This window comes from Heterocephalus glaber, unplaced genomic scaffold (assembly GCF_053883595.1).
Source record: "Heterocephalus glaber isolate CG9 unplaced genomic scaffold, H.glaber_assembly_v1.0 deba00001606, whole genome shotgun sequence".
NCBI classification, from domain to species: Eukaryota; Metazoa; Chordata; class Mammalia; order Rodentia; family Bathyergidae; genus Heterocephalus; species Heterocephalus glaber.
In genome coordinates, this window is record NW_028258377.1 from 34,418,552 (window position 1) to 34,438,876 (window position 20,325).

Here is a 20,325-nt window from a genome sequence, read left to right on the forward strand (position 1 = left end):
GTTAAGTGACACAAACCAGCAGCCGGGAAGAGTCTCACAATCACTCTGGGTTAGCAACTGTGAAGATATTTGTATCAAGGTAGTGAGTAGGAAGTACAGCTGCTCACTGGGCCCCACTTGAGAATTATGCCATTGTAACAGATTCAACTCTGAGGACAGGTGATCAGCACACCACCTACCGACACAGGTGAGGTATCAACTCAGAGGACACCTGTCTATCTGGTTCCAGCAGGTAGGAATCTATAAAGATGTTTGTCACTTTTTGGAAATTTATTTTACTACATTTCATAAGGACAATAAAGCTCATTAAATGACAATACAAAATTCACAAATGAGACGACAAAAGGATTTTAGGTACATTTTGTTAGGTGAAGGCATTTTTTTACAAACGTGAATTTGGTGAGACAAAAAGATAATTATACCACAGTTACTGTTAAGACTTTTAGACTGTAGTTGAAGTTCCAAAGGTTAAGGAATTTACAAAAAGATGAGACTGCTAATTACAGATGAAGAGTATTTTATTAGATACAAAAAATATTAACGTGTGATTTTATTCCTCTTGAAAACTAGCTGCATGAAATGGTCCCAACTCCTACTAATTTTTTGTATTTCGAGATAGGGTCTCACTCACTATGTAGACCAGGCTGGCTTTAAAGTCTTAATTCTCCTATGTCAGCCTCCCAAATGCTGGGATTATAAGAGTGCTTGTAGTCGTGGGGCACCTTACCCACCACACCTATTAAATTTTGTCCTCCTTCATGGCACCATAACTAGGAAGATTCAAATTAAACCAGTTACTTTGGCTGCCAATTAGGTCACCATTATGTTTCTAAAATAATTTATCTAGGATACACTGCAGTAGCAGCCTATACTTTTATTATATCATATTGTCAAAACTTACAATTTTTTTTTCAGTACTTCCTATGTTTTCCCAAAGTTCTGTTTCTCAGGTCTTTGATCTTTAAATCTGTCTACCAAAGGTTTCTAAACATTAATATCCCTTCTGAAAACATGTGGGGTAAATCCACTATCTTTAAAGTAACAAGTTACGTACTAAGAGAGGATGCTACACTTGCTATATTAGGACAGGATTGGTGTACTACCTGAAGGTATGAGGGATATTCAGGAGACTGATCCCACACAAGGGATTTAAATTTTTCTTATTTTTAAAGAGAAACACTGTGGGAAGAGAAAGTATATTCTATAATCTAGGATATGTTCAAGAGCCCCTGCTCTAATAGCAGAATGTATGAAAACAATTTTCCTTGAAGAAATATATGTCTACAAGCCAAGGTAAGCTTTGGCTAAATGACTGGTAGCTTTTGTTTGGCCCTGGAGGTTTCCATAGAAACAGCCTGAGAGACAGAAAAGGCAGCATTATCATCTTTATCCATAAAGCCATCTGATAAAGCTGCTCATTGATTCATTCATGCTGTCTAGAACAGATGTATTACTTCTGATAAGCCTGGACAAAGGGAGGCATGAGTTTGACTAATCACTTTGAATTTCCTGTCTTCTTCTGTTTGAAACCTTAAATTAAAATCCTGATAAAACCTCCTCTGAACATTTCCCTCAGGATCCTCTAGTTCAAGTAATGCTTCAATAACCAGAAACCAAATGAAGAAACGTGAAGCATTAAATGCAGTTCCACTGCCAAGTTTTTAAAATTATATGGCACCAAGCTTCTTGTAGCTGAAGAAATTATTCTGAAGAGTATTTACAATTCCATTATATCAGATCTTAGCCAGGCAAGAAATGTCATCCTAAGTGTTTATTATACACAGTTGAACCAGGTGGCATCATCCATCATTTTCCTCCCGTTTTATGTCTAGATTATCTGTGTATTTTAATGTAGTAACCCACCAAACACATTTATCTAATCTTGTTTCAGGTAATTATTTCTCAGGACACAAAAGCAGCCCTAGCTCAAAATTACACATCTGAAGTATCCAAAAATAAAAACATAAAAAATAAAATATCAACACAACAAGCAAGATAGGGAAACGTGCAACTTTTAGCACCATATTTAAGACCACAGAGGGAAAGGATGTTGACTGAGGTCTAAAGAGGAATATACAGTTCTCGGTTTTATCCTAGAATGAGATCGCAAACACAGAACCCACATGTAGAGTCTAGTACTTTTCAAAAGGGAGAGCCTGAGAAATTCTTAACAGAAATATCAAAATCTATGATCTATCAGAGACAATTTGACACTGTTCTTATCCTAAAAGTCTTGAATTATTCCTTAGGAACACACTGCTCACTTCTGGAGGTCAGCTGGGAAATGACTGCCAGCCTCAATGAACTAAATGATGTCTTATGATGTCCCCCCAACAAGGATCAATTCACTCACGGGAAGTAGTTTACTAATGAGCAGTCAGCTCCCTGATATCTGTGTAACAACACAGTCACGTGCTACACTGAAGAAAAGATTTAATCCAGCACATATAATTGTACTTTCCACATGGAAGAACATCTGAAAAATTACACACACTTCTGTGTACTATGGCACAGTGTAGAAAGCCAGATCACAAGATAAAGTCTCAGTTGGTCCTTTCCAAAAAGAAGAGACTAAATGTCTAGGGCTAGCTTCAGAGATGTGCCGCAGATTTTCACGGTTTAAATGTAACAGGTAGGAAGTTACAGGATTAGGGACAACTTCAATTTTGTCAAATACAAATCTCTTGTCTTACTGAGGGGAAAACTGAGGCTTCAAAATAAGTATCACATCTGATCAATGGAAAAACTGACCAGAGGAGAAGCCACAAGGCCCTTAGTTCAGTATTTTCCCCATCATGTTTATCTCTTAGGCTCCTTTAAATTGTAACATGCATCATTTAATCAAGTTTAAGGAAAATGACTGGGAGCTAATGGGGAAACTGCTGCATTTTTACAAAGAGTCTGGCAATTCATGTTCTGATGTGTGGAACATCAAAGGGAAAATCTCCAGTTATCTTTTGGTAAAAATGTTATCTCCTCCATGAAACAGGTTCCTCCTAAGAGCTGTTTTTGCAGGGACTGGGACAGCTCAGAGATGACAGTTTTCATATGTTCCATCTTTGTAGTTAGAGCTGGAGTCTACAGATCCTGTATCATCAGGTGGGCTGAAATGACTGCTGTCTTGAGAATCTGTATCAATACTTTTGGTCTCTGACTGAGGGTGGACAGAAACCTGAACTGCTATCTCTTGGCCATGTTCATTCAGAGACCCATCGTCTGAATCTCCTCCTGGTGAACTGCTCCGCCCCATCTCTGGGTTAATGACATAGATGCCACCTTGAGCATCCAAGGCAGGTCTGTCTTTAATTCTTTCACCCATGTCATCAGGGTCATTCACTCGCACAGCCTCAAACATCTCCTCAACAAAGGCCCGACAGTTTAGAATAAGGGGTGGAAGAGGAACGCTTCTTGCCAGTTCTTCAATATAACGAGCAAACTCCATGGTCTTAAACTGAGTGACTTTAGCAAGCTCCAGAGTCTTGGCTGAAGTGATGATGGGGATGCGCTTTGCAATCTCAAAGGCCTTCTGAAGTTTCTCAGCGCCCTCAGTTCTGAAGAACTCATTGATGGCCTTCTCTGTCTTGCGAAGATGGCTGCTCATCATGCACAGCCGTGTGACATTCAGGATGAGAGTGATTGTGAAGGCAATCAGGCAAACAACCATATAGTAGACACTCATGTCTCCCGAGGTGAAAATAACGCGTAGGGTGACAGAGTAGGAGGGATGAACTGGGGATGTGACAAAACATGTATAGAGCCCGCGGTCATCAAAGGTTATGTTGGTGATATTCAGGAAGTTATCAGAAATCAACCATTTTCCACCTGATAATCCAATAGACATGAAAAAATTACAGCATAAGGAATATTATTACTAAATATGTCAACTATCTTATCAATATTCCACCTCTTCATGAAAGCACTTTAACTCATCAGTTAGATTCTACTGTTTGTTTGAATCATGTGAAAAATGGCAGGCTGTTATGTCCAGAGTCAGAATTTAATTAGCCTGGAGCTTAAAAAAGAAATCAAGATCTTCCTTTTGACACTAATAACTGCCATCATTTTCTTTTTATTGTTTGACACAAAAATGTCTTTCAGGGAGACAGGTACGTCTAAATAGTACTAAATAACTAATTCAATAAATGTTTATATATGCTGGTATGATCAAAAATACGGTGAATGTTTAAATTAAATAAATGTATTACAGTAAAAGTCACATTGCCATTAATCCCCTTCAAAAAACGCCCTCTTGCTTCAACTTATTCCATTATTCTTGTCACTTTCTGAAACAGTTTACAGTTCACATTTATGGCATTTCTGTCAAAAGTATTACAGTGCATTCTCACCCGCCTTATTCACCAGGTCTGGCACCGTGGGACTTCTGGCTCTTGCCCAAAGTCAAAGTGACCATGAAAGGTAAAAGTTTGGAATCAATTCAGGACACCAAGGCTGTGATGACAGCACAAATAAAGACACTCACTTAAGAGGACTTCCCGAACTGCTTCACAAAGTGCCAAGAAGGATGGGATCGGTGTGTTTAAAGTAAGGGGAACTATTTTGAGGGGGATTAACAACAATGTGTCTTTTACCGCAATAAATTTTAAAACAGCCATCATAGTTTTTCAACACACAATGTGCATATACACTGTAAGTGCTACCTATATGTTTTCATACAGTAGAAGGATATGCCTTAGAAATTTAAATTATTTCTGGGGTGATAGTTTATAAATAGTTTATAAATATTTTAAACTGTGCTTACCCACTTTCCATAATGAATGTATAAGGGACAAAAGTTATTTTTAAAAAAACTAGCAATTTAACACATTTTTTTTCAATTATGAACTGGCTAATCTGACATGCTTTGCACATAATTTGCTTTGTTAGGAAAGGTGTGTGGATGATATCTTGATTTTCTGCCAAGAGTAATTGAAGCACAAGCCAACTTATGTGTCTCGTAAGTCGGGGTAAATGAACAGCTTGGCAAAGAGAATCAAGTTGCCCTTAAAATGCCTAATCTTCTACTTTAAACCTGAAACATGCTGCCTTATCTCCACACATGAAGGTATATTCATTCACGGACCAGGTACACAAAGCATAAAAGTATATGAGAAAGCAAAGCATACTGAACACCCACCTTGATTCAACATCCTTCAATAACATGGCTCTGCCGCACATGTCTCACCTTCATGGTAAATTCCCAGAATATTCTGTACTTTAACTATGAAAGCCACTCAAAGATGGAATGGATGGGCTAACTTGGGTTGTGGGTGTGCATTCCAATGATCAGAAGTGGTGTCCCAGGGGAGGCTGTGCGAATACTTGCTAGGTATCACCTGAAAGCCCAGTCTTTCAGAACTCTTTTCATCCCAAGATTCTATGGTTGTGAATTATAGTGGCACATAAATTAGTGAGCATGCTGCCTATTTCTATGATCATCAAAACTGATCTAAATCCTACAGCTGTATGTATTTTTAGAAGCCATCATTTCTCTAATGCAAACAAGGAAGAAACTATGTAGCTATGAACATAGCCATTATTCTGAGTTTCTGTTCTATGAACTTGAAGCTATGAAAAGGACACCCTTTGAATCCAAGCCATGATGAACTGCATGGACTCCATTAACCAATCACTGTACTACGAACACAATCTGAACTACGTCGCTCACTTGCTGATAACAGCTCAAGATTTATGAACCTTACACTAGACTGACATGCTCTTTAAACTCCTCTCACTTGAGATTCATAAAATTTAATACAATTTTCCAGAGCTGCTGCTGAAAGCATCAATGATAGATGTTAGTGGTTTCCAAAGTAAAGGGAAAATAGGAAAATGAAACTACCATTCCACTTGGCTGGTTCTGTCTAACCTAAGGCTTTGTTTATGCAGCCAGTCTATAATGATCACATTGAATAATTCAAATCTCAGATGTGTTTGTTCAGTATTTCCTAGAGCCCAGAGGAGATTGAAGTCTAGTCCAGTGGGTCTAAATACAAAACCCTAAATCTTGTTCAAAATACCACATTCTCAGCGCCATTCTAGATATTCTGGTTTAAATAGATCTGTATTTTTAATAAACTAATTTAAAATACTGTTCTAATAATTCAAACTCCTTCATTGCTTGCTAAATACTTATTTAGTCTGTAAAATGTTAAGATATTTCATGTATATATATTACACTTCTATACTTTTTTGTTTGTTTACAGTCTTGGGACCTGAACACAGGGCCTCCTGCATGCTAAGCAAGTGATTTACCATGGACCTTCAGATGAAGCCTGTAGTGTATACATACTTCTGAAAGAAATACTACCTACCTCCATTCTATTTTCCACCCTAATATGAATAACCAATATCCTTTTAATTCAGGTTAGACTATCTTTTTAGGAAAAAAGTTAAGGTGTCCTTTTCTCAAACTTTAGCTTGTGGGGATCTCAGAATTTAATCTTTAGCTCCGGCTTTTCATGGTGATTTGTTTTAAAAAATACTTTCTAACTCAAACACTTTCTAATTCAGAAAGATCCTTCTAACAAAATACTGGCTAAGGAATTAGTAGTCTGGATTAAGATGTATATTATCAGGTCTACCAACAGCAAAATTATATAAAAACCTTTTAAAAAGGAGTCCTTGATTGCATTATCATTATGTTTATATGATGTTTTTTAAGATTGAGAAAAAAAAAGTGGAAGAGAACATCTCTCATTTTCAAGCAAATTAAGGTACAGAATAGAAACAAAGAGCTGGAAGGAAAGGCTATGGAATTCCACAGCACTCTTCTAATGCTCAAGAGACTTGAGTTTTATGTAGATTTATACAGTAGGCCTCTAGTATCCATGGGTTCCATAGCCTTGGATTCAATCTACTGCAAAATTAAAATATTTGCATCTTTACTGAACATGTACACTGTCCCCTGGTCATTAATAGAGTAAACAACTATTTACATAGCATTTACACCATCTTAGATATGCTAGTGATCTAGAGATGCCTGCAGTATATGGGAGGATGTACATATGTTATATGCATATGCTATACCATTTTATTTAAGGGACCTGAGATTTAGCTATTTATAGACATTCCTGCAACCAATCCCTCAGGATACCAAAGGAGTACCTGCCTCACTTTAAAAAAACATTCTGAATTCCCTCTAACATTTACAATAATTCATTTAAAAGCAAAAATGTTTTGTTCTCTTTAGCCCAGCCAAAACTGTTAGTGAGGTACTGAGGGCCACTGCATCGCATTATTCACACTGCAGACCAGGCGCCCTAGAGCTGTACAGTGCACTGTCTGCACAGCTGCATTTAGCAGCCTTCATTTAGTCTACTAACTTCAATGAAGAATGAGATCAACTCATCAGCAGGAAGTTTGCTGTCGTCATGTGGACACTTTTAAAACTTATATAATTCTTCTTTATTTTTTCTTCTGATTAAATAATTATAATTACTTTGTTCCTTCTGATAGGGATAAAACTCCAAGCCTTTCCAAAGTTTTAAGATATGTAATTTGGCATCTGAGATTTTCTGCTAAATATGTCATCAAACCCAGAAGAATAAGAAATGAGTAATCTTGATTAATTACACCATGACGCAATTACCTCTGTCTCTGCCATCCAGGTACTGTCCTTTAGAGTTGTACCAATGGACATCTTCATAGTGACCAATTGTGAGAAGACATTCAATTGAAACATTGGCTCCCTCTCTGGCTATGACGACATCATCAGCTGAGTGGGATCCTGCTGAGATGGAACTATGATTTGCTCCCAGTGGGGTAACTTGGGTGAAGTCCGCATCTTCCAAAACAGAAGCAGCTGGCACAGTAACAATCACCATTAAAGTGAAGAAGCAACAGTGTGGCTTCATGGGAAAAATAAAAATCTTGTTTAGCCTTAGAAAACTCAAAAGCTGCTCTGCTACAACAAGAGCACCATGGGTGATTTATTGCTTGGTGGAGAAGTTTTTCAAAAGAGAGGTAGATCCAACTGTATTTTGAAGTCTTCACAATTAAAAAGTGAGTGGAGACCAATCTAAAAGAAAGCCAAATATAAAATTTAATCAACTGAGACTCACAGTAGGGTGAAACTCTACGTATCAGAAATGAAGAGATGAGAAACTGGTTAAAATAATTGGTGCTGACATCAGGGAGTGATTAGGGACACCACCTAAAAATGTCACACAGAGATGGTAGAAAAAGCACTGAGTCAGGAAAGAACAGACCTAGATTCTGGTCCTAGCACACTGCTAACTAGCTGTACGACCTTGGCGAGTACCATTCTCTCTGGGCTTCTGCTTTCTCATCTGTCAAATGAGGAACTAGATGAGAAAATCTCTAGGGACTCTTCTAGTTCTGAAATGCTATCATCCTATTTCACTCTGACAAATCCTATACAACAGGAAGCCAATGAAGGCTAAAATATTTAGCTTAATGATCTTTTATTTCAACCTGCAACATTACCATCTGTTGTTACATCAATAATGTAAATCAACTGGTATATCATAATCATAGTCATGAAACTCAAAATTTATATAATTCAAGTACATACATATATTAAATATAAATAATGCAGGGATATTTGAGGTAATTTTTTAGTCTTAATATTAGAAAGAAAATTACACTAAAGGCATATATGTGAGTAGAGATATTGGCTTCTGAGAATGTAGAACCTCCCTCTTGGGAAAGTGTTGGATAAAATAATTTTCCTGTAATTGTTTCTTCAATATTAAGAGCCAAAATACAATATATTTAAGTTTGTAAGAGTACCAGACTTCTAGCTCAAAGTGTAGTAAAATTAGCTAAGGGAAAAACTGGCATCTTAAGTGTGTAGTTGGTAGAAATGCAAATGTAAAACTACAGGGAAAGAATATTAGATAAATTTAAAAGAACAACAAAATACTATGAATAAAAAAGGCAAAATAAAAGTCCAGCGTAAGACTCTGTTTATGATTATCTTCCTCCTCATTTGGTTCCCCTTTAAAATCACTGACTCTCAAAAGAAAAATTTCAATTTATACCTCTATAAAATAGGGGCTGAAATTCCTGGCTTTATGTCATGTAAAAGCCTAAGATAATTAGTTTTGGAAATGACATTTACTCTCTTTTGTACTCACATGAAGGCTGTTTGATCATAGAACATAAAAACCAATAGATCATTGTATTTTGCCATTAAACTTTTGAAAGTCTGAATTATAAGAACTTGTAAATGTCATTTAATTTTCATTAGCCTTTGAAAGGTTGGTTGAATAATGACACCAAGCGGTCTTCTAAATTCTTAAAATTTAAGAATGGACTACAGCAAAACCAAAAATTTTACACTTTGGGTTTACATGACAGATTGAACACCTATTTATTTCCAATTCACCCTAAAACTCAATTAAAATGATACTGAAGGAAACAAAGACTTGGACATTAGAAGAGAGCTGATAAATGATTTAATCTAATCTATAAACTTCATGGTGACTTGCTCCTTAAGGTTATGCTGGAAGTTAGTTGGAAAATCCAGATTAGAACCTGATCTCTCTTTTGTAGTGGGCAAAAACACAAGAAATAACATTTATGATGGAAGGGCATAAATCAGGCACTGTGATAGGGGCTCAACATAAAACCCTCCAAATGCTTTTTCACTACAAGACTGGACATGAGACCAGTGTTTCTTATTTAAGACTAGTGTTCCTCACTATTAACAGGCTACGTGAGTGTTCGGGAAAGCACACCAGGCTTTCCTAGGCCTTTCACAAGGAGTTCCTAGGGTTCAATCACACAGTATTTTCCAAACTTCCTTTATTCCTTCTACTGTCATATATTTCTTTTTTTTTTTTTTTTGCTATAGCTAGAAATTGAATTACTACCATCTATGCTTTTCCTTTAAATCAAGTCATTTTATTCTCATCTATTTAATGTGGAATAAAACTCTACATCACTTCTGTGGACAAAAGTAACTTAAGTACAAAAGTACACATAAGTACAATGAAAACAAAACAGTGCTATTAACTTCCAGAGAACTTGCTTATGATTCTGAGCTGGAGGCCTGCTCTCTTTATGGAGGAAAATGCCAAAAACAAACACAATATAAGGCTCTCTATGACTCTAGTTTATTCTAATACCACGTCACTTCTATCCTGCCATCTCCTTCCTCCCTACCTCTTCCCATCACTGAGTCTTAGACTACAGGTGTATACATTTCCCTCTCCTCAGCAGTACCTATTGAGCACCTGCTATGTGTCAACCTGCTGTCCTCCTGACACCACCTCTGTCTTCATAGAGCTCAGTCTGGCGGGGATTCAGAAACTAACTAAATATATACAAAATATGCTCAGTGCTGCCAAGGGGAAATATAAGATGCCACAGAAGGACACAGCATGAAGCAAACCTCAACCCAAAAAAGGTCTCTGAGAAAGATGTGCTGCAGGATCAAGAAATGAAGAACAGAAGTGCTCCAGGTAGAGTGCCAGGGCACAGGGAAAAAGCAGAGCTCACTGGTTAGGGGACATTTGGGGAAACAGCTCCAAGTTGTAGTAGCAACACGTGGGTCTCATTAACCACTCTTAGGTGGCCAGAGAAGGCTAGATTTGATTCCTGATTCTGGAGGGGAACAGGCTGGGCTAAGGGCAGAACCAGAGATGGATTTTGGGAAATTGTAGTGACCAGGGTAAAGAAGATACCTGTCCAAGATGAAAAACTCAAAGAACTGAGTAGTTGTGAAGAACAGTAGCTCACTTGTGGGGACAGTCATGACCCCCTGGATCAAGACAGCTAGTATAGAAGATACTGGAAATAGAGGAAATGGGCTCATCCTCCTTGCTCTGAGATGCAAGGGCATGGAGGGAATAAACAGCCTCCAAAAGAGGGTCCTGGGAAGCACATCCTCACAAAAAGGACCGGCACAGCATTACTGCTGCATGGAGTCTCTGCTTGATGCAGTTTCCAAGCTTCCTTTCAAAGCCTGGCTCTTTCTCCCCATGCCTGGACACAGAAGGCTTCTTCCTGACCCTTGAGCACTCACCATGTATGTGACTCACTGGCTCTGGCATGTGCTGCTCTGTCGTGCTCAGCAGCCTACTCCATCTGACCTGTGAGCCCTTTAACCAGAGACTATGCTTTTCACTGCTATGTGTCATAAATAGTACATACGCAATAAATGTTTATTGATAAAGATACTTTAAATTTGATATAATCGGTAATGGATCTATATTAACTGAATAGCTATGAAGTATCATCATTATTCAAAATGACATGTTTACTGGTACTTATTTTATTCTCTGAGACAAAAACAATGTTAACAATCTCCCAAGACCTTATAGGTACCTACCTAAAGACATTCCTCAAACTGTCAACCCCTAAAGTCCTCATTTTTCATCGTATCCTAGAAGGTAATATTGAGAATAAAAGTTCACCTAGTACAGAGTTTCCAAACCAGGCTGAGTATCACAATTATCTAGAGAGCTCGTTAAAGATACAGACTCTTGGGTCCCATCCAAGACCTACTAAGAACTTCTGGGCCTGGTCTTTAGAATGTAGGGTTTTTAATTAGCTCTCCAGGTACTTCTGGGCAGTGGGTCCATGTTCTGTCATCTAGGGGCCACCAACACAGGTCCTCATTTCCTCTACAAGAATTCTAGCTATTGGCGTGCTAGACTCAACGCTGCAGCTTCAGTAAGAAAGAAATAATCAGTCACATTCTATTCTGTTTTGCTTTTTGTTTTTTTGGGTATGGGGGACTGAACTCAGGACCTTGTACTTGTAAGGCAGGCGTGATACCACTGACCTAAATCCTTGGCCCTAGTCATATTTCATTCTGGATTTAGATTACTCTGTAAAAGTGTAATAAAGTTTCTGAGAAAGCCCCAGTAGTACATGGGTTTAGAGAACAGGCTCTGGAGACAGATTTACTGGATTTGAATCGTAGGGCTCTGATTCTTAACTAGCCCTCCAACTTTTATAAACTTAATTCCCTGTGCCTCAGTCTCTTCATCTTTAAAATGGGAAAATTTATAGTACTTATTCACCTAGGACATTGTGAAATCTTATGAGATAGTACATATAAAACATGGAGTTTAGTAATAGTAATCACTGAATATGCTCTATTGTCATTGTTTCAAGTTCTTTCAGATAGTGTTAAAATATACCTCTGTGTTACACCATTATACAGCACTTTTACTCAGAATACCATGTAAATGCTTAAAAATCTTGTGTTTCAGGGCACCATTTTATGATTTCAGTCTTTCTTTTTCTCACTGAAAATATTTTGCAACAATATGGATCAAACAGCCAGTGTAAACTGAGCTTGTGTCCCAATCATGATGTTACATTGTTTTATGCATCCTGAGTTCCAGGCAGAAAGCTTTCTTTGTGATCTTCTCAATTTAAGGCTCCGGGATTTGAGTCCTGCCTCTATTTTTTGGGAACAGGAGCAAGCCAATCTATTAGCTAACCAAGTTAATCAGAATCTGTGTTCCTGGCATTTAGAACTGAGACATATGTGGTCAGGGCCATTCGAAGAAGAGAAGGCACAGAGGTGCTCAGGGTGTCTGTTTTGGGACACATGCAAGGAGAAGTTTAGAGAAAGGACGACAGGGGTAGTGAAGGAAGACAGTGGCAAAAGGAAGGAATGCGGGAGAGGGAGGAGAACAAAAAACAGAGATGGACACATGCTACTCTGGCTTTTGATATAATTCAACTCTTTAGCTCCAATGACTCATTTTTTTTTTTTAAAGAAGTAAATGCCTTTCATTTTATTCAAAGTTAGAACACAAAAGCGAACATTGAATATGCAAATAAGAAAGCAAACGGGGAAATGGTTAAGTAGGAGAAAGAAGATTAAGCTCAGCAAAAGTAACCGAAGTGTGGCCGTGCCCACGAAGCACTAGCACTCCTCACCTTCGGTCTCCAGCTCTTCCCTTTCACACTGGGTGTGGCAAGCAAACCACAGACACGGCCCTATTTGCAGCTCCTGTTCTAAAGAGACCTAGCCATTTGCCTCTCCTAGAAGTTCACAGAAGTCTACAAGACTGGGCCTAGGAAAACACTATGAACACCCTGCGCTGCTCCTTAGCCAAAGGTGGCAGAAGTAGCTTGATACACTGATTTTATGCCAGGAGAAAAACAGGTCCTCATGTGAGCACCTCACATGTGTACATTCAGGGGCCTACTGAGCACACAGACTATCTAATGGGAGTGAATGAGAGGCACAGCGCATCTGCAGATAAGAGGAGTGGAGAAGAAAACACTGGCAAAAGCCTGTATCCAAAGAGACAGAAGCAGGAGTCCAAGGGAAGAGATTATCCTGGGATCAGGATGCCCTTGATTTACTTTCTCATACTAAATCTTCGTTTACTAAGTTAGCTTGAATGAGGTTCTGCTACTTACCACAAAAACTGTATTGACTTGGCTAATTCCTTTTTTCTTCCCCTCAGCAGCACTGATAAAACTGAACAGATATTAATATTCTGCTCATTCTACCCTGACGTTAAAACATCAATTAAATCAGGGACTCATCTTGAGCAGGATGAGGTCCTAGCTGCTGCAAGGGATGCTCAAGTAAGATACCATCCCAGACACTCAGAAATTTACCATCCAGCTTAGAAGGTGGTGGCAAAACAGCTAAATGTATACAAGACAGTGTAATATACTGAAGGGAAGCATAAGACAATGCAAGAAGTAATTTATGCAATTTAGAAATGCAATTTTCTTTTAAGTTTGGGAGTTGCTATAATATGCCTGCTATTTGCAATGCAGCAACCGACATTTGAAGCTGGAGAAGAGTTCAAAAGGGAAAATCAAGTACCACCTTCCTGTGAACAATTACAAAGGCTCTATTTTGCTTATAGATGAAGTTACTTGGTAGAATTTTATATTACTTTTGTTCGGCATTAGTAAGCATGTAACATGTAAATGTCATAGTCAAAGTCAGTGTAACTACATTTTTATCTTTTTGGTATGTAGAATGGAAGCTTTGCTAGGATCATGAATAATCAGAAATGTAGATGATTTTACCCTAGAAAACCACTCTGAATATTGTCTGTATTTTTAAAAAGGGAGAGAAAGGAAAGAGCTTGTAGCTGTCATCCCTAACAGACTGCCTTGTTGCTGTTCCTGCCAATTTCTGAGAAAAGAAATATTTCTATTCGATTCCAATTCTCAACATAAGTAAATAAAGAAGTAATGTGGCTGATTTCCGTTCTGGTGGCTCAATATTAAGTTGGCTGAGGAAACTGCTGTTTGCTGAAATAGTTCTCAGATAACTCAGAGGGGAAAAAACTGATGCCCAGATGGCATTGTTTTTTGCTCCAATTATACTGGGATATTAATGCTTCACTCCCCATAATTAAATGTGTTGCAGGCCATATTCTCCGCTCATCCCCCCTTCTCTGCTGGCACTGTCATACTTGGAACACAGAGGAGTTTCTACAAAGCAGCACACCAATTGACAAAGTGGCATTCTGAATTGGCAAGGAGGAGAAAAAGCAAAGGAAGACCAGATTGTTAGCACTACTGCATCCTTTGCAAAGAACAAACACAAAGTAGTTCTGCTTATACTCAAGCCAGTGTTATAGGGATTGGTAACATAAAAAAGTAATTTTCAAACAGAAATCATCAGAGAGCCATTTTCATACAAGTTTTTTGAGACAGGGTCTCACTATGTAGCCCTGGCCAAACTTACAACTCACTATGAGGCCCAGGCCTCCCTGGAACTCAGTTCTCATGCCTCAACCTCCCAAGTGCTGGGATTACAGGTATGTGGCATAAGTTTTTAATTAAAATAGCACCGAATGCTTCCAGGGGTATCTTAGAACCATCACACACCACACAACTGACATTTGGACAGTCTCACCTCAAACTTCAACACACATTTTCTAAGAAACACCTGTATTTATCTTTATTTGAGCTTTGCTATAAACCCAAGATTTTAGTTACATTGCATCTGTGACTTTTATCCTTTTTGCCACACATTTGCGGAATAGCTAGGAGAGGCAAAGGACAAAAACTCATGCAATAGGCTTAGATTTATGATCTCTCTACCCCTAATTTTTTCTCTATAGTTGGAAACGTCCCCTAGTATCTTAAACTCAGAAATCTAAAATAGAATTACTCACTCTTATCTTCAGATCTTCTTGTCTAGCATATGCATAGGTTGGATAATAGCCCACAATTCTTCTGGCTTTGCAATACTAAAATTACAGGATTTTACAGCCAAGGAGAATGGGCTCTGGGGTTACCTACCTGATCCATGGGTCAAGCTGTGGGCTCCAAAGGCCTTAGCTTTCACAAGTGTTGACTAAGGTTATTAATACAGTGGTAACCACTTCATAAGGATAAGATGTTGGTAAATTATAAACACAAGCTACTGCCATTATTATGTTACTTCCTATGTATATTTTATTACTGTCCCTGCCCTAGGTCACTGTCCTTTCCTCTTATCTTAGCACCACATTATCTTTTAAATTTCTAAATAGGACTCTCTTAATTCCAACCTTACCCCTTAGATGTATGTAAACATGGCACTTCTCAGAACTGGTCCTAAATACAAATCCAAGCAAGTCAAGACAATTAAAATCTAATGGTGATTTTTCACTGTCCAGGATATAAGCTAAACATTCCAGTCTGGTGCCAAGATTCTCAAAAATAGATTCAGGTGACACAAGAGCAATCATGAGAAGTCCAACCAGGCATGCACAATAATTTCTTGCTGAAGAAATAAATGGATTCAGAAGTTTAGTATGGTCTTTGGTTACACAGCCCTGATGTGCTCTAATGATCTTAATTTCCTCATCTGGAGGCTAATTATCATTATTTTGTTCTTTGCTTAAATCCTATAAACTTGCTAGTTTTCCTATCTTGGCACAAAGCCTTGATTGTCCATGTTTTATTCTCTAAATAACTTTTCACCTTAAAGTTCTAGTTGCTCATTTTTCACCTCCTTACTGATATTTTCCTGTGGGAATTTCTCTCTAACATCAAACTAATTTCACTTTATTCAGGAAGCTCTCTTACCCAAACTCGCCATCCTCTTTATTTTTTAAAGAGGCATAGAGGTTTACTAGGCAGAATTTAAAGTACCCAAAGAAAACAGAGTGCAGGCCCTCGAGAGAGAGGTGCATTACGATACCATTGCGTTATTTTAGATGAGTTTCTTTTGCTTTGTTAGTCCTCTAGGATACTGAGAATACTCCATCCTAAGACTTATTGCACTGTCCCTCTTTGGCCAGTTTATCTGAGTCCTATTTAGAAATGTAAAAGATAGTGTGGTACTAAGATAAGATGAACGGTAAGCTTAGGAACCATAGCCTATAAACTTTTTCAGTCCTTGCCAAAGGGCCACTGCCTGTAACAGGTGATCAACACCAAGTTCACAGATCCATCAACGTGGTAGCCAGAAATGTGTCTGCTACAAACTTACTAACTTTTCACAGCCTTAGTCTCTAGAAATCGTTAATAAAGAGATTTGAAAATCTACAAAAAATTACCAGCTGTTTTGATTTTAGTGGGCAGAATGCTCTCAAGAATTTCATCTCTGACTGCTTTTCTCAAACTGCAACTTTCAGAGTGCTTACATCTGTAGTGCTTGTTAAAGGTGCAGATTTCTTGGGCCTACACAGATTTACTGACTTGGGATCTCTGGGGGGAAAGTCTAGGCATCTTTATTTTTAGTGTACAGATAGTTTTACTAATTTACAAATCAAGCCTATACTTCTTTGGATGGTTATATAACAGTATTGCAATTTAACAATTTTCAAAGTGTGGTACAGGGATATCTGGGTGTCCCTGAGATTTTTTTCAAAACTATTTTAATAATATTAGCACATTTAGCTGGGTGTGGTAGTGCATGCCTAGAGTCCCAGCACCCAGGAGGCTGAAGCAGGATGACTGCTTCGCGTTCAAGGCCAGCCTGAACTATATAGTAAAACCCCTTCTCAAAAAGGCGGCGGGGGTGGGGGGGGGATTTGCCTTTTTCGCTTTCATTCTGTACAACACGATGCAATTTTTCGGAGGCTACATATTGAGTGGCACTTCAAAAGAATGCAGGAGAAATAAAAACCTAGTTCTTTTCTACTAAGTCAGACATTAAAGAGATTTCTAAACAACTGCCATTGTAAAACACTGCCATTCTCAATATTTTTGTTGTTTTGGAAAATACTTTAAAGAAATGCTGGTATAGAAGAAATGGCAATCATCAAGAAATCAGATAACAACTAAAGCTGGTGGGGCTGTGGAGGAAAAAGGAATCCTTCACTGTCGGTGAGAATGTAAACTAGTACAACTGGTATGGAAATCAATATGGAGATTCCTCAAAAAACTAAAAATAGAAATTCCACTCAAATCAGCTATTTCCATTCTAGGTATCTTCCCGAAAGAGTTAAAGACAACATATTATTGTGATACATGCCTACCTGTGTTTATAGCAGCACAATACAAAATAGCTACATCTTGGAAGCAGCCATTATGTCCATCAAGAGATGAATGGATAAAGAAAATGAGGTATTTATATACAATGGAGTACTTCTCTGCCATAAAAGATAAATTTGAGTCATTGGTAGGAAAATGGATGCACCTCGAGACCATAATGGTAAGTGAAATAAATGAAGTTTAAATATCGCACACAAGTTTAAATATCGCAAGGTTTCTCTTATATGAGAACTCCAAAATATAAAGAGCTAAATAAAAGATAGATAATAGGGGAAAAAAAAGGGAGAAGGGGAAGGAAGGTAGGAAAAAATGCAGCTGGGAGGACAGGGAGAGTGAAGGGATGTAAAAAGAACTAAGACGTATTATGAACATGTACCAAGTCCTCAGGATGATTGTAATTATTATGGACTGGAAACATGTACTAACGAAAATTTTACAAAAGAAAAAAAATACGGAGCCTTGTATTAGTCATACTATTATACATGGCTAAGTTAGGTAGAAATATTATAGGCAGTCAGACAGGGTTAGGTCTTTGAGGGAGTCAGTGCAGATGAAAAAGACATTACAACTGTGGCCGCAGGCATATCTGTGGAAGGCCAGGCCTCAAGATAAAGATGGAATGATCAGGCCTACCTGCTTCCCTGAAGGATAAGCCATAACTTAAAGAATACACTATAACTGTTATCACTTGGTCCAATAAAGTCTAGATAGACATCAGTCACTCATGTGGGTGATCATACTCATGCCTTCCTAAAAATGTCTTTGTTATTTTCGTGTACACTTGCTATGTGACCTGCTTCCCTTTTGGATCAATATTAAATATTACCTAAGCAGCTATACTTGTAATCTTATTGGCTGATCATAGTTTTGACCCATGTTGTACTCACCTCGTGATTTTGCTCTATAAAACTTTCTCAGAGAGGTGGGCTTATTGGCAACCCACTTTCGGGTCCCCTCCTGTCTCTTAGAAGCTCTCTCTCTCTCTCAGTAATTCTTCCTACTTTTAATCTCTGTTACTCCTTAGAATTCATTCGATTTTGGGGAACATGAACTTGTTATACCTGACATCTAGCAGGCTGAGTTACACTTTTTCCCCCTATACTAATACACAGAAATGACTTTTTATGCTCTGCAATAACACATAACCTGTATCTAATGTAAATATTTCTGAACAATGTATACCCTGCACTGAGACTGTTAAATATTCAAGGACATCTTTTCAAGTACATGTTAATATTAATATTCCTTATTTATGTTACCAACATATAAAAACTGTAAAAATTTATAGGGACCATGTGATAATTCAATACATGTAAATGTATAATGATCAAATGAGAAAAAAATGCTGGCATGTTATCATGTAATGAGTATATTATTTTACTATTAACTTTTTGAAAGTTCTGATGTTGAAAATGATAAATATTGGTAGCTATGATCCAATAAACAAAAACACTCTGAAGTTCTTAGGAAGTTTTAATAGAGATTCCAGGACCTAAAAGCTTGAGAACTGCTGTTATAATTAACAGCAACATTATAAAGATCAGATTAAGAGAACTATTAAGTAATTTACTAAGATAACATACGTAAGCCTCAATCCTATCCATTTTCTATTGCAACAGAGGAAATTATTTTATTTTACACTTAAACAATATCTATTTCTTTTTTTGGAGTAGGCATTTATCACAAGCTCCTGTCACATATAGTTAAGCCTAAATTAAGGATAGTAAATGAAAATATCTAAAAGGTTTTAGGAAGTGTCAATTACACGTAGCTATTAAGAGGGTTAGTTCTGAAGGCATTAAAGGGAGATGGAAGACCAGGATTCTTAAAAGCCCAGCCCCTTTACGTCTTGGATTCAGCTATCCACGTCTTTACAATAAGGTTGCCCTGACTGCTTTTCTGACTGTGTGGTTTCCTGCACTCCCCCTGCCCAAGGGCAAATGAGGAGGTGCATCTTCCAGAAGAGGGCAGGAGTAATGAAAGTCTTAGAAAGAGCAGGTCCTGCCTCCGCTTAGAAGCCTTCATTTTCCACTGACCGCCAAGTGAAAGCCAAACTCCTCCTCGGGCTCGCAGGCCTCCCACACCCGGTGCAGAAGTCCTGGCTCCACCTCCCTCCCTTCCCATCCTGCCGAGGCGCAGGGACCCTTTTCCCTCGCCTGCACTTGGCGAAGTTTGTTCCCCCAGTGGCCTTTCTTTCTACTTAGCATACTTGCCTCCAGATCTGCATAAGACTTACTACCCCTCACTTCGTTCTTCATCATCCTGTCAAGTTTCTTTAAAGCACTCAATTACCATCTTAGAAAATCCTGTTTGTAGACTTGAGGTCTGCTTCGCTCACCAAAACGTCGGTGACTAGAAAGCGGAGTTTCCGCTCACTCCCATCGTGATAGCCAACCCCGACCCCGACCCGAGTCTCGCGCCCCGGTGCCTCCCTCACTTACCGGATACCCGGTCCAATCCCTCACTTACCGAACCGAAGGCGAACTCCTTCCGCCCAAGCCGCTGCTTGACCCGGAAGTGTTCTTGGGCAGGGGAGCCCCGCCTGCGAGCTAAAGGAGTACTTCCGGGGCGGAGGAGCGGCGAGTCCGCGGCTGGAAGCGGTGCGGGTGGGGCTGCGCGCGGTGCGGGGCTTCGTGGGGCGCCGAGGCGGCGGAGGTCGCCGGGGCGGGGGAGGAGGCGGCCGGAGGGCGGGCGGCGGTCGCCTCACGGCAGGGCGCGGGGCTGGAAAGCCTTGGGTTATTGAGGCGCTGCGTTCCTGTGAGTCCTTCTCTGTCGCTGTCGGGAGACCTCAGGGGCGCGTGTTTACGCCACGTCTCCGGGTGGGACCCGCTCCCGGGACTGGGGGAACGCGAGAAAGCACGTTGGCGCGTCTGGAGACAGCCCCGCGGGCAACGGTAGGACGCAAGCAGCTGTCACCTCCGCAGGTACTGTTCG

The 20,325-nt window shown here is 39.0% G+C and overlaps 2 protein-coding genes across 8 annotated transcripts in view; one reads left to right on the forward strand and one right to left on the reverse strand.

Annotated features, from left to right (window-relative positions):
* Positions 1-345: 345 nt before the first annotated feature.
* Positions 346-19,965, reverse strand: Mfap3 (microfibril associated protein 3). Of its 4 annotated transcripts, none has more exons than XM_004836533.3 (3): positions 19,861-19,965; positions 7,589-8,017; positions 346-3,822 (listed from the first exon to the last, which is right to left on the reverse strand). In XM_004836533.3, exons 2-3 carry the CDS (start codon positions 7,851-7,853, stop codon positions 3,029-3,031), a joined length of 1,059 nt encoding a protein of 352 aa, XP_004836590.1. In that variant the 5' UTR covers positions 7,854-8,017; positions 19,861-19,965; the 3' UTR covers positions 346-3,028. The 4 variants fall into 4 exon arrangements, with proteins under 4 accessions (XP_004836590.1, XP_004836591.1, XP_004836589.1 ...); XM_004836534.3 differs by having other exon boundaries at positions 19,833-19,899; XM_004836532.4 differs by lacking the exon at positions 19,861-19,965 and adding an exon at positions 19,684-19,823.
* Positions 19,928-20,325, forward strand: part of Fam114a2 (family with sequence similarity 114 member A2) — a 35,023-nt gene continuing 34,625 nt past the window's right edge. For 2 of the 4 annotated variants that reach the window (XM_004836536.4, XM_087194549.1), the window contains exon 1: positions 19,928-19,991. The gene's annotated coding sequence lies outside the window, so the exon portion shown is untranslated. Of the gene's footprint in view, positions 20,316-20,325 lie in introns of all 4 variants that reach the window. The other 2 variants (XM_004836537.4, XM_004836535.4) reach the window with 2 other exon arrangements.

Bases quoted from the DNA above. Each gene is read 5' to 3' on its own strand.
- Mfap3 (XM_004836533.3), bottom strand. From the start codon at position 7,853: ATGAAGCCACACTGTTGCTTCTTCACTTTAATGGTGATTGTTACTGTG. The intron at 3,823-7,588 runs GTAATTGCGTCA...TTGGATTATCAG, and splicing joins CCTGGATGGCAGAGACAGAG to GTGGAAAATGGTTGATTTCT.